This window comes from Octodon degus, unplaced genomic scaffold, assembly GCF_000260255.1.
Source record: "Octodon degus isolate 3935 unplaced genomic scaffold, OctDeg1.0 scaffold00024, whole genome shotgun sequence".
In the NCBI taxonomy this organism is placed as follows: domain Eukaryota; kingdom Metazoa; phylum Chordata; class Mammalia; order Rodentia; family Octodontidae; genus Octodon; species Octodon degus.
In genome coordinates this window covers 16,131,328-16,143,607 of record NW_004524600.1, presented here as the reverse complement: position 1 = coordinate 16,143,607, position 12,280 = coordinate 16,131,328, and the positions used below count along the sequence as shown (strand labels likewise).

Genomic DNA, 12,280 nt, shown 5'->3' with positions numbered 1-12,280 from the left:
AGAGAGAGAGAGAGAGAGAGAGAGAGAGAGAGAGAGAGAGAGACAGAGAGAGAGACAGAGAGAGAGAGAGACAGAGGGAGAGAGAAATCTGGAAATGAAAATAAAATTGAAATTATAAAAACAAAACAAAACAAAAAAACAAATCTAAAGTAGCAAGAATGTTGCTCTTAGTAGTTCAAGGTATTAGGGTAATAAAATATGTACTGTGCATTTGATGAACTCTGTAAGTCACAGTGACTTCCACACTCTGTTTAGACTCTGTATCGTGCTCTCTGCTCCAGAAACTTTTTCCCTCTAGAGTAAAAAAAGTTCAATTATACAGCAGTTACATTTTTTTCCTTACAATTTGTAAAACTGGAAATAATGAGATGCATAGGATACTGAATTGAAAATAAGTTTAGAATGTTTATAGTAAAGTCTTCTTGAAATTAGGCTAATTATCTAACTTTTAGTTGTCTTATGTGTAAATTTAAGACTTAAATACTTACCTAAAAGAGTATTTATACACATTAAAGTAGATGCGAACCTTAAATAGTATATAGTACATTGAAAAAAACCCATTTTTCTCTTTAATAGATGCTCATTTTTGATGTGTATTAAAAAAGGCAATACTTGTTCTTATGTGTAATTCTGTGATGTCTCTAGTAGTCACATAGCAATAATTTTATAACAATCTCATCAACTGATCATAACATTATCATCATTATAAATGATTGCTACATTCCATTGTCAGATACCCTAAGCTTTGAACAAATACATATAGATTTACTTGAATTGAAAATAATTCAACAGAATTTCCTTATTTGTTAAATGTTTTGCAATTGGATATTTGTTAATTTAGCCTTTGGACTAAGTACTTTTCCCACTTAAATGGTTAAGATTACACAGACAGGAGCAAAGGGGAGTATAGAAATGTATAAAATAGTTTAGATTTCAAAGGGATTTTATGTAAGTTATATTAACTTGAGATAATTACAGTACAAAAGTTGATATCTGGGCTGGAGCTCTGTAATCCCAGCACTCTGAGAAGCTAAGGCAGGAGAACTGAATTCAAGTCCAGCCTCGGCAACTTAACACTGAATAAGACCTGTCTCAAAATAAGAATTAAGGGCCAGCCAGATAGCTCAGCGGGTTAGAGCGCCTGCTTAGGCAGATGCAGGACCAGTATCACATGCCCTGCCAGCCCCACATGGCAGTCTAAGTGGACCACAGAGTCCGGGCAAGGTCCTGTATGCCTGTAATCCCAGCGCTGGGGAGGCTGAAACATAAAGATCACTAGGAGTCTGAACTGCATAGTGAGACCCTGTAACAGCCAAATACATTTTTAAAAAACCGAGAAAAGTACAATAAGAATTTGTAACAGTTACAAAATAAGGAAATTAGTTACATTGGAAATGCTTATCTAATCCATTTATGATTAGAAAATGCTGTTCTTGGTGGTTGATGTCTGAAACAGTTGCTTCATGTGTCAATGACTTTGCACATGTATGTCTTTATGTGCTTATGAATAGATTGTTGCCGATGATGCTTGACTAATTTCCATGTTATCGTACAATTTTATTCTTTTATAATTAAGGGCTAATTTTTTTTTCAAAATTAAAACTATGTCATTTAGTTAGTTGAATAACTGAGCAGCCATCTCTGAGCAATTTACCTTAGACTTAACTGGGGGAGATTGAAGAAATTATTTACTCTTATTTACTCTAAGCACCTCCTATTTAAAAGGCTTATCAAGTGTGGAGCAGTGGTACACCTGTGTATGTGCTAGTCTGGAGGCTGGGGCAGGAAGATCACTTGAATCTGGCTGAAACATAAGGCCCTATCTCAAGTAAAATAAGACTTTTATGTAATTCATACTCAGGAGTGGCATTTGTCATAGGTATGCACACATTCAGCATTAATAGATGCTTTGAAACAACTTTCTAAAATAAAAAAAAGGTGGTAACTCAATGTAGTGGACATTATCAGTTCTAATGCAGGTGACTAAATAACTGTGACTAGAACATTCCCACCTGGATTTTCTCATTGCTATTTGTTTCTCAATAAAATTATGAAAAAAATAAAATAAAATAAAAAGAGAGACAAGAATAAAAATTTAAGGTTTCTTGAAAGCAAGGAGTAGTATGTAACAATATGTCCAATTTTACATAACTGAATCTGTTAATCTGAGCAGCGGATTTGATGATAAAACTAGATAATATGTCAACCATTGTTAATAAGCTATTCTTGGTTTTAAAATCTGTAACATGGTATGTTACCCTGTTTCTGTCTTTGTTTCTGACTTTTGTTCTTGCTTTTGTTTTTACTTTTCAAAATTAAATTAAATAAAAACATAAAAAACAAAAAAACAAATATATACCAGAAGACATGAAAATGAACCTTCATAGAAGCCTTATCTAAATTATTCAAAACTGTGAAGCATCAGATGTCAATCAATATTAGAATGGAATACTAGGCACAAATCACTCTAGAAAATAAAATGTAATAATGAAAAATGCAACACACAATGCATACGTAGTTCTTATGGATACAATGTCAAGTGAAAGAAGCTTTCCCGGAAGGTATAAATATGATGCTCAGAACCTACCAAACTAACTTATGTTAGCAACAGGCTGGGTAATGGTTACTTAGAAGGTTCGTGGTTATTGCTCATTGAGAATGGTAGTAATTTTGACCAATAAATGTAGGAATTGGGTGCTTTCTCTGTATTATAGTTCAACAAAATATGTAATGTGTCTAGGTGGGAGTTCCCATACACTGTGATTAAAATATATGGTCAATGCTTAAATTTTAAAAGTTTATTACAGTGAAAGACACATTAATACCAATCCCTTTCAGAATATCCTCCTCACTATCCTACCATTGCTCTTGTTACTTTCTCTTTGTTTTAAAATTTATTTAATTTAATTTATATATTTGTTACAGGCTCTCACTATGCAGCTTGGATTCATAGTGATCCTCCTGCCTCAGCCTCCCCAGTGCTGGGATTGCAGGCATGGGCTACCATGCCCAGTTTTATGCACCCAGGTTTCCTGGGCTGGCACAGCATGCAGTACTAGGGATTGAACCCAGGACCTTGCTCTTGCCAGGCGGGTTCTTAGACTGGTGCTTAGAACTATCTCCCCAACCCTTCTTGTCACTTTCTGAGACAGTTTTGTAAGTCTGCTTTCATGTAAAAGTGTACACATTGTTGAGTTGTTGTGGCTGCTTCAATGTCCTGAGTTGATTTAAAACTTTTAACTTTCATGGTCAGTTTGCCTTTGGGAGGAGCCAGAAGGCTCACGGTGCCAAATCCAGTGAGTGGGATGCAGGATGACACAGTGTTCTCAGGAGCCCGCCTTTTCATTGGATGGCACTCCCCAACAGCATTCACCATATTTTTGATCACATCTAGCATAGACACAAAGAAGGACTTCTGGATCTGATTTGGAAAGTACCAAGAATGATGGGTGAAGAGTGTATCAAGTGAGAAGTGTTTTCAAAGGGATTCATGGCAATTTCCTTTACTGTCACAAAAAATAAAGATAAATATTTGCCATAGATTTTGATAATGTGTCTTATGTGTAATGAGAAAAGAAGAAGATTAAAGATAAAAGAGTGGAGAGAGGGTGTATTTCATTTCCTTTATCTTTGATCACTCTTTTGCTTTTTAAATTGAATGCTCCCGCTTGGAGATTGGACAACTCAGCTCCCCAGCCTTCAGAGGTCCTCCAACTTCTTGCGTGGGGCTCCTCCCCCTCAGAGGGACGGATGTTTCCAGGGCTGCTGTGTGGGAGAGGACTCAGATCCCCTCCAGTGCTACACAACACCACAGCAAAGACAGAAACAAGAGCAAAGCCGCGGGACCACGGAGTGGCAGCTCCCCGCGCCAGCTGCCAGAGTTCAGCAGCGTGTAGCTGGACAGCGCCACGATGACTTCTGCCCCGGGGCTCCTGCAAGAGGGCAGGTACTTCTAGTGACCCCAAAAGGAAGAGCTTCGTTTTTCAAGGGGTTCTTCGCTTGCTGTAAGCCAGAATGAACCGCTAGAGAGGCGAGAAGACGCAACTGCTCCGCTTTTTTTTTTTTTTTTTTCCCTTAAAACATTAAATCCCGGGCTTGTAGTGTTGTAACCCCATCCGGATTGGAGCACCAGAGCGAGGACAGTTTGCACCAGGTCCTGCTGTAAGAGGGACGCAGCGGTGTGACTTGCTCCCTACGAGCGGTGAAGCTTGCCAGGGTGGAAAGGAAATTGATTAGATCCAAGTCGTGCGCTTGCACTTTTCCGGACCCCTGGGCGCGGAAGTCCCGCGGAATCTCAGGCACAGGACAGCATGCCCGCCAAGTCCCAGTCCAGCCTCGCTCACACCCTCGGCGGGAATCAGAGCAGTCTCCTTTTCCAGGGATCTGACCAGGATTTCCTGCCCGGCCCTGAGCAGCCCACGGCGGAGCTGGTGATCCGCTGTGTGATCCCGTCCCTCTACCTGCTCATCATCACGGTGGGCTTGCTGGGCAACATCATGCTGGTGAAGATCTTCCTCACCAACCGCGCCATGAGGAGCGTCCCTAACATCTTCATCTCTAACCTGGCCGCTGGGGACTTGCTGCTGCTGCTCACCTGCGTGCCGGTGGACGCCTCGCGCTACTTCTTCGACGAGTGGATGTTCGGGAAGGTGGGCTGCAAACTGATCCCCGCCATCCAGCTCACCTCCGTGGGGGTGTCTGTGTTCACTCTCACTGCCCTTAGCGCCGACAGGTGAGCGCGCAGGCAGAAAGGGGTGGGCTGGAAAAGTGGTGGAAGGCAAGAGTCACCCGGAGAACCCAGCAAGGAGGGAAAGGAGCTGGGCAAGGACTGGGAGGCGCAGGGCAAAACGGGGTGAAAGCCATAGGAGAGTACAGCAAATAAAAAGGGACTCAGGTGGGAAGATTGAAAATATACCTGAAAATTTTGTATTGCTTTTTTTTTAAAAAAACAAAGTGTATTAACTTTAATATTGTATATCACACTCATTCCATTCCCACGTGCACTTTGGGAACCTTTATTATAGATTTTTTAGAAAACTGTAGGATGGAAGTGTGCAAGTATTTCTTGGGATCTTTTCACGTGTGCCTGAAACCTTCAAGTGTGCTTTTTTATTAGAGAGAATAGCACCATGGAAGGTAGCAATCCCCATTCTAGAATTAGGAAAGAAAATATTTAATTCAAATTTTGTCTAAGTAAGAGGAAGCATCTTTGGCATGTATTCAGTATCATTTATTGATGTGAAAATAATTAGGATAATAAACGCTTTTCAGACAGATGACAGTATTCTTGTTTAGTATCTGAAGTCAAGCACTATGTTATAGTTTTTCACAGGTAGGAACTCAATTTCAGTCTTTCAAACAAGGCTGTAAAAGTGCACTGTTGATGTTCATTCGGTTTGATACAGCAATGTGAAATCCATTGTCCTACCTAGCAATCCAACCTGCTCAACCTCGTGAGTTTTCAGGTGCTGATACTGAAGCTCAGAATATGTAAAGCCTCCTGAAAAGGATGGGAGAAAGACCCAGGCCTCCTGGCTCGAGGTCCAGTCCCACTGACCCAGACTGCCTGTAGTCAGGCTTGGGGACATATTTGTAGGGGAGGGGAGGGAATGTCCGGGTAGGACGGCAGGAGATACATACAATTAGGTATCATTATATGGAGCTGTGTTTTAATTTCCCTGGGGATGAAGGGGTAGCAAGCTTTTTAGATAAACAATCTAACTTGGATAATGAAGGTGCTGCTCATACTCCTTAATTTACAAACTATTAATGAAAAATGACTCTGGATCTAAAGGTCTTGGTATTTGCAATATCAGTCTTATGTTGCTTTGGCATTGAAAAGTGAATCTTTGTTGAAGGAGTGACGATGCTCAGTAGAGAGGTTAGTTGTTTACTTTTTAAATGTCATTCATCCAACTTTAATTCATGTAGTGTACTCTCTAAAACTACTCTCCTAGAAAATCGGTGATTTTGGTGTGAATTATGCCTCTCATTTTGTGTCTATGACACCATTCCTATCAGTATTTGAAAAATTGTCTTTGAGTTACAGAACCAGAATATGACTTTTAATTTTAGCTACTCAGCTTTAGGGACCCATTTTAATTAAAAAGCTAAAAAAATGTTATTTGGTGACTGGAATAAAACTGGATGATTAGTTATCATAATAGTTAAAAATGATCATCATTATGCTTTAATTTTTAAAGCATGTCATTATTAGCAAGATCCAGGCTTTATTTTATATAAATTTTCTTAATCCATGTGCAAAGAGTTACCCAGGTAAATATACCCCAATCAACATCAGAACAGCACTAGTCCTCCTGTGTTTAGTTACTGGTTTGATTTCATATGCTTGTGATTTGCTTTGTGAATACAGCATCGATAGTTTTAAACATAATCATAGAGGCCAACTGCCTCTTTTACTTGAACTATAGTCTCCCTTGCTTATATTACTGTTGTTCTAGAGGAATTTAAGGTAGCTGAAAAAATGAAGATGGAAGTATGTGTAACAGGAAAGAACAAGGGGAGGGAGTGAGCCAGGGACAAAACACTAAACGTTGAAGAATGTAAGATAACCCATACTTTCACCAAGGGTGAATAATAAAGTTTTCTGATAGCAGTTTCAAAAGGGTGAACTTGCTTTCCATAATAAATACTCATCGTTTTATTTCCACACATAGAGTGAATTATAATTCTGCACCTAATTTACTGATTTATTATTAAATAAAAGTTGTTGTATTTGGTTGCAATAAGTTAGATGTCTTTCTCATTGATCTCAACCATTTTTAGCTTATTTCCCTTTCTCATGCCCTTAGGAGCACCACATATAGACTTAGATACGGTGTAATTCTCACAATATTTATAATATTCCTATTCTTTAGAGTCTACTTTCTGGGTTTTGAAGATTATTCATATACATTAGTTAGATTCTGTTTGGCACAGTACACAAAAGGACGGCATGCTCCAGGCTGGATGTTTGGCTCCTGGATGCTAACCCTCCATCTGTTATTTCCAGATGTTTTACCTGGAGAAAGATGACAAAAACAGTGCAGGTCACATGGCAGCGTTTTTCTCCCTGGAAAGTAAGAATAATGCCTGTGACCTGACGTGGCACATTGTAAGGGGGGAGACTCAAACACTGAATGGTTGATGGATTTCAGGTATTTTTTTGTGTAGGGAATGGAAAAACAGGAAGGATCATAATGAGACCCTGTAGACCCTATAGGGACTGTTGCCTTGTATGACACACAGGGAGCTGTGGCGAAGATGAGCACTGCTGTATTCAGTCCTCTTGGAAACATTTTTCTAAACTCAACTTATATTTAGGATTCCCTGAAAACTTCAGTCAGTGCAGAACCTTGCATCTTATATCATAAAGATTTTGCATTATTGAACTTGAAAAGAATCTCACAGTACTAGTTACCCTTTTTCCTCTGTTCTCTAGGTGATTCTGAAAATAGGCTTACATAGAGCAGCACTAGAGTCTGTTTCCATTCCTATCATTCCTGTCTCACTAGCACCTAAAAACTCCTACTTCATTCAACTACACTTTTCTTAGTAATGATCTCTCTCTCATTTTATGTATTGAGTACAGGGTCTACAGGGTCTCATTACACACATTGGACTCGTAGTGATCCTTCCTGTTTTTCAGCCTTTCAAGTACTGAGATTACAGGTGCACACCACCATACCCAGTCTCAATTGCCATCTCTACGTGCCCCAAGGGTGGGGCCCGAACCACAGGCAGGGATGGAACCCTTGGCCCTTGTGTCTGCCTAAGCAGGCACTTTAATCTGCTGAGCTATCTGGCCAGCCTGATTTCATTGTTAATCAGGCCATATTTTTCTTCATTAATTCAACAACTATTTACTGAGAACTACTATAGACCAGGCATTATGTTGTGTAGTAGAGATACAGTTAGAAGCAAGACTCCTCCTTCTATTTTTATATACTCTACACTTGAATAACTTTTTTTGGGCTTATTTCTTGCATGATACAATAAAGTTTAGTAAGAAAAACAGAATAGATATTGTAACTAAAAATGTTAGTGGAAATGTGGAGATAGAGATTTAGAGTTGTGAAAACTTTCAAAAGGAAAAATGATTTAATTTTCTATTTTATTTTGTATTATGATTAAATTTATTTATCTCTTAAAATGAATTCTAAGGGCTGACCAAACTAAAGTGGACTAAAGCGTCTGCTTAGGCAGAACACAGCACCCTAGTTCAATCCTTGGTGTGCAGTGCTGGCCCTGCCCCCAAGGTGTGCTGAAAGGGCCATTGAGATTGGGTGTGGTGGCCTGGGCCTATAATTCCAGAGCTTGGGAGGCTGAAAACAGGAGGATTACTACAAGTCTGATCTGTGTAGTAAGACCCTGTAGACCCTTTACTAAATACATTTTAAAAAAATTAAAATGAATTCTAGACCTTACACAGATGCCATAAGGAAGATTCAAAATGAGATTTGGTGAATAAATGTATCTAACAATTTTTATTTATTTATTTATTTATTTATTTATTTTTCAAAAGTTTATTGATAAACAGCAATGAGACAGTTTCAAATCAAATCGGAAATACAGTTTCAACAAATAACACAGTGCATACATTCTTCTTAGTGGTTAATTGCTGTACAAGCTGCGGACTTGAGATCCTATTTACAAACACCATTAGAAAAAATCATTCTATTAAGAGAATGCAACTATATATCTATCCTAACCACTTTGAATACACAGATACAAAATGGACATTCATCTGTATCCCTTTTTTTAAGTTCCAATTATTGAATATTATAGGTGTATAAACTCAGCAAAATATTCTAAAAGAGTCCAGTAGCCCATAATAGCATTGGGTCTTCTGTTTACCTGGCAATGTCAGAAATTATTGACCTGAGTCCCCCACAGCTCAACATAACAGCATGGCTTTACTTCCTATATTTCGTCTTCATACTTTTCTACTGGATGGTTAAGACCAAGGTAAAGCAGGACCTGTGCAATAAGAGTTGTAGCTTTTTGGTCTGAGAAGGTCAGTGAAATCCCCTCAGGATTTATCCTGAGATCCTGTACCTCAGATTGTAGAACCTTAACAATTTATATTTAATACATGAATAGTGTTACGCTTTTTTGCCTTTGTTTTTTTTGTGTTCATTTACTTTCTTTTTTTTTTTGTAGTTAGTACAGGGTCTACAGTGTCTCATTACACAGATCACACTCATAGTGATTCTCCTCTTTTCAGTCTCCCAAGTGCTGGGAATACAGGTGTGCGCCACCACGCCCAGTCTCAGTCATCATCTCAGCATGTCCCAGGGCCAGGGCCGGCACAACGCGGTGGAGATAGAACCCTGGCTGCTGTGTCTGCCTAAGTAGGCACTGTAATCCACTGAGCTCTCTGTCCAGCCTTTTGTGTTCATTTTTAAATGTACTCCATTATGACATGGTGTCAAGTAGGACAGCTTTAATATTAAAATGTAACCCCAAACTTTATGTAAATATTTGAAAGAAGCATGATAAAATATACCTTCCTTAATAGGCCTGAGATGGCTTTACTTTCTGCTTTATATCCTTCCAAGGACACACATACAATACAAGTTATTGTATAACATACTTGATCATTGTTTGATGTTTCAGTACAATACTGACACTTTAGTAATTTTATATGCACTTATAATTTCTGGTTTGCAGAATTTGCAGTAATGCTCCTTTATTCAAATGTGTATTCTAAGACTATTGTTGAGATCTGCCCTCTTGTGTTCAAGAGGTACCTCAAAATCTTCCTAGTTGATGAAGTCTTCCTTATCCTTTTCCTAATGTTCTGCTAAGTTTCTCACTTTCCCTAAACCAACAATTTTCTGTTTCTGGCAATCTTATCAGAATTTATTACTTGAAATTTCTCAACAGTGCTTATTGTTATTACACTACCTATTCTACTTACTATGGTCTGAATGTTTGTATCCTCTCTAAATTCATAACTTGAAGTCCTAACTCCTAAAATGGTATTTGTGGGTAGTGGGAACTTTGGAAGGTAGTTAGGTCATGGGAGAGTGGCCCTTCTGAATGAATTTAGTGTCCTCAAAAATAAACAGCAGGAAGACCTTACTGATCACATCGCATGAAAAGACAGTGAGAAGGTCCCATTTATGTATCATTAAGACCTTTGTGAGACGTCAGATCTTCTGGCTTGATCTCAAATTTTCTGTTCTCCATGATCGTGAAACAAATGTGCAATGTTCAAAAGGCACCTAGTCTTTGGTATTTCATTATGGTAGTCTCAAGTAATAAAGTAGCCGTTTCAATAGCTGCTATAGTATGTGTTTAGATGTTGGGTAGGTAAGTTACATTTTCCTTTTCCTTTCTAAATACTTGTGAGAAGTTCAGGGTGAATTTTTAATAACTTAAAAATGAGGCTTTATCTATTGTTAGTGATCACCTATCTATCCTTCCTTTATAATCATCAACAGGAAAATAAAAGCAGTAAGCTTTGCAGTACTTTCTCCTTAATTATGAATTATCAATCAATAATTACCTAACTTTGTGGAAGAAATTCCAGTACCAAAAGAACAAACACAAAAAACCTGGAACTATGTTAGAAGAGATTATTTTTTTCTCTACTAGTTCCATAGATAATATGCCAACATGTAACAGAAGAGTACAACAATATGGGAAAGAAATGATCTGAAAAGAAGAAAAATGTAGAAAGCAAACAAATGTCACAGCAGAAATAAAAAGTTGGTAAAAAGGATAGAAGAGAAAAATAATGGTCTTACAAAGTAAAATCATGAAGAAGCTTAGAAATATTTTGTAAATGTAAGGAAGAAACCTCTTGTAATCTAAAGAAGAAACACCGAGATTCATTTTTATTTATTTATTTTGGTTTTTTTGAGATGGGGTTTCTGGGCTGGGGATATAGTTCAGTGGCACAAGTGCGTGTCTGGCAAGTGCAAGGTCTTGAGTTTGGTTCTTAGGAATGAGAACAAAGCAAAGCAAAACCGCCATAAAGCAAAAACTAAGACGAGTTTTTGATATGCAGTTCAGGCTGGCCTTGAACTCACTTTGTAATCTAGTTTGGCCTTGAACTCTCAGGGCTTTTCATACCTTCTGAGATCTGGGATTATAGGAGTATGGCACCAAACCCAGTGAAGCACTGAGATCAGAGAATGGGGTTTCTAATTATCCAGGATGCTGGTTAAAAAAAAAAAAATTCAAACATAAAATAAATTCAGGTAGATGGAAAATTATGCAAAGGAAAAAATAAACATTGACTCATTGGAAATCAGATGTATTTAGAAGAACATCATCATAATGTACTGCTGAACACTATATACATAATGTTTTCATCACAATGATTATAAATTAACTATATTTAAGGGCAATTTAAATGATGAGATCAGGACTTCGGGCTTTGAAGGAGGTTCAATAGCAAGCAAAGAAAGAAAAATCTTCAGCTAACATAATGGGGTGCCAATTAATATTTGTATTTATTCAAGCAACAGTGGTAGAACTACATTTGTGTGAAATACAGAGATAATGATATGGAATTTGCTCTAATTTGTGAATAGATATTAGGTGAAATGGGAGTTCCTACTTTTATTCATGAGACTTAAACTCAGGTTTTTTTTCAAACAACTTGGAGTACATTAATCTAATTAAAAAAAGATGTTGCTTATTAATTGAAATTATTCTTTCATAATTTCATAATTTATGAAAGTTTTATAATCCTTTCATAATTTCCTAAGGCAATTAAGAAGTGTAAAGGAAGCAGACACCTACCTGTGGAGTTCTGCCATATGGGAAACCTAAAAGAGATGCTTCATACCTGCCAAACTTAGCACTGCAGCCCCTTCCCGTCATCTGCTTTACGTCCTATCTATTTTCTGTTTCGTAGGAGCAGTCCTTCTAGACAAAAACATGACTTTCTCTTCCCTAGGAAGGGTATGAAAATAACACTGAGGGCAAATCAAGGGGGAGAGAGACCACCTTGGAGTGAAATGCTATGAATCTCCAAAGGAAAATAGGAAGAATTTTCACAGATTCACAGAAAAAAAGTCCTTAACTGGTGTCTGGCAGCCTGAAACAGTCTGAATTTTGCCAGGCATGGTGGCACATGCTTGTAATCCCAGCACTCAGAAAGCCTGGACTATGTAGTGAGTTCAAAGCCAGGCTGAACTATACACTCAAGTTTAAGTAAATGTAAGGATAAGGTGGTGTCTTGGCATAGTGAGGATCTTTTAAACTCTCTCTCTCTCTCTCTCTCTCTCTCTCTCTCTCTCTCTCTCTCTCTCTCTCTCTTTCT

General features: G+C 38.1%; 1 protein-coding gene across 1 annotated transcript in view; it reads left to right on the top strand.

Moving 5' to 3' along the window:
• Nucleotides 1-4,310: 4,310 nt before the first annotated feature.
• Nucleotides 4,311-12,280, top strand: part of Nmbr (neuromedin B receptor) — a 14,592-nt gene continuing 6,622 nt past the window's right edge. The window contains exon 1 of the mRNA XM_004628544.1: nucleotides 4,311-4,732. Within this exon, the coding sequence (XP_004628601.1) occupies nucleotides 4,311-4,732 (422 nt within the window). The remainder of the gene's footprint in view (nucleotides 4,733-12,280) is intronic.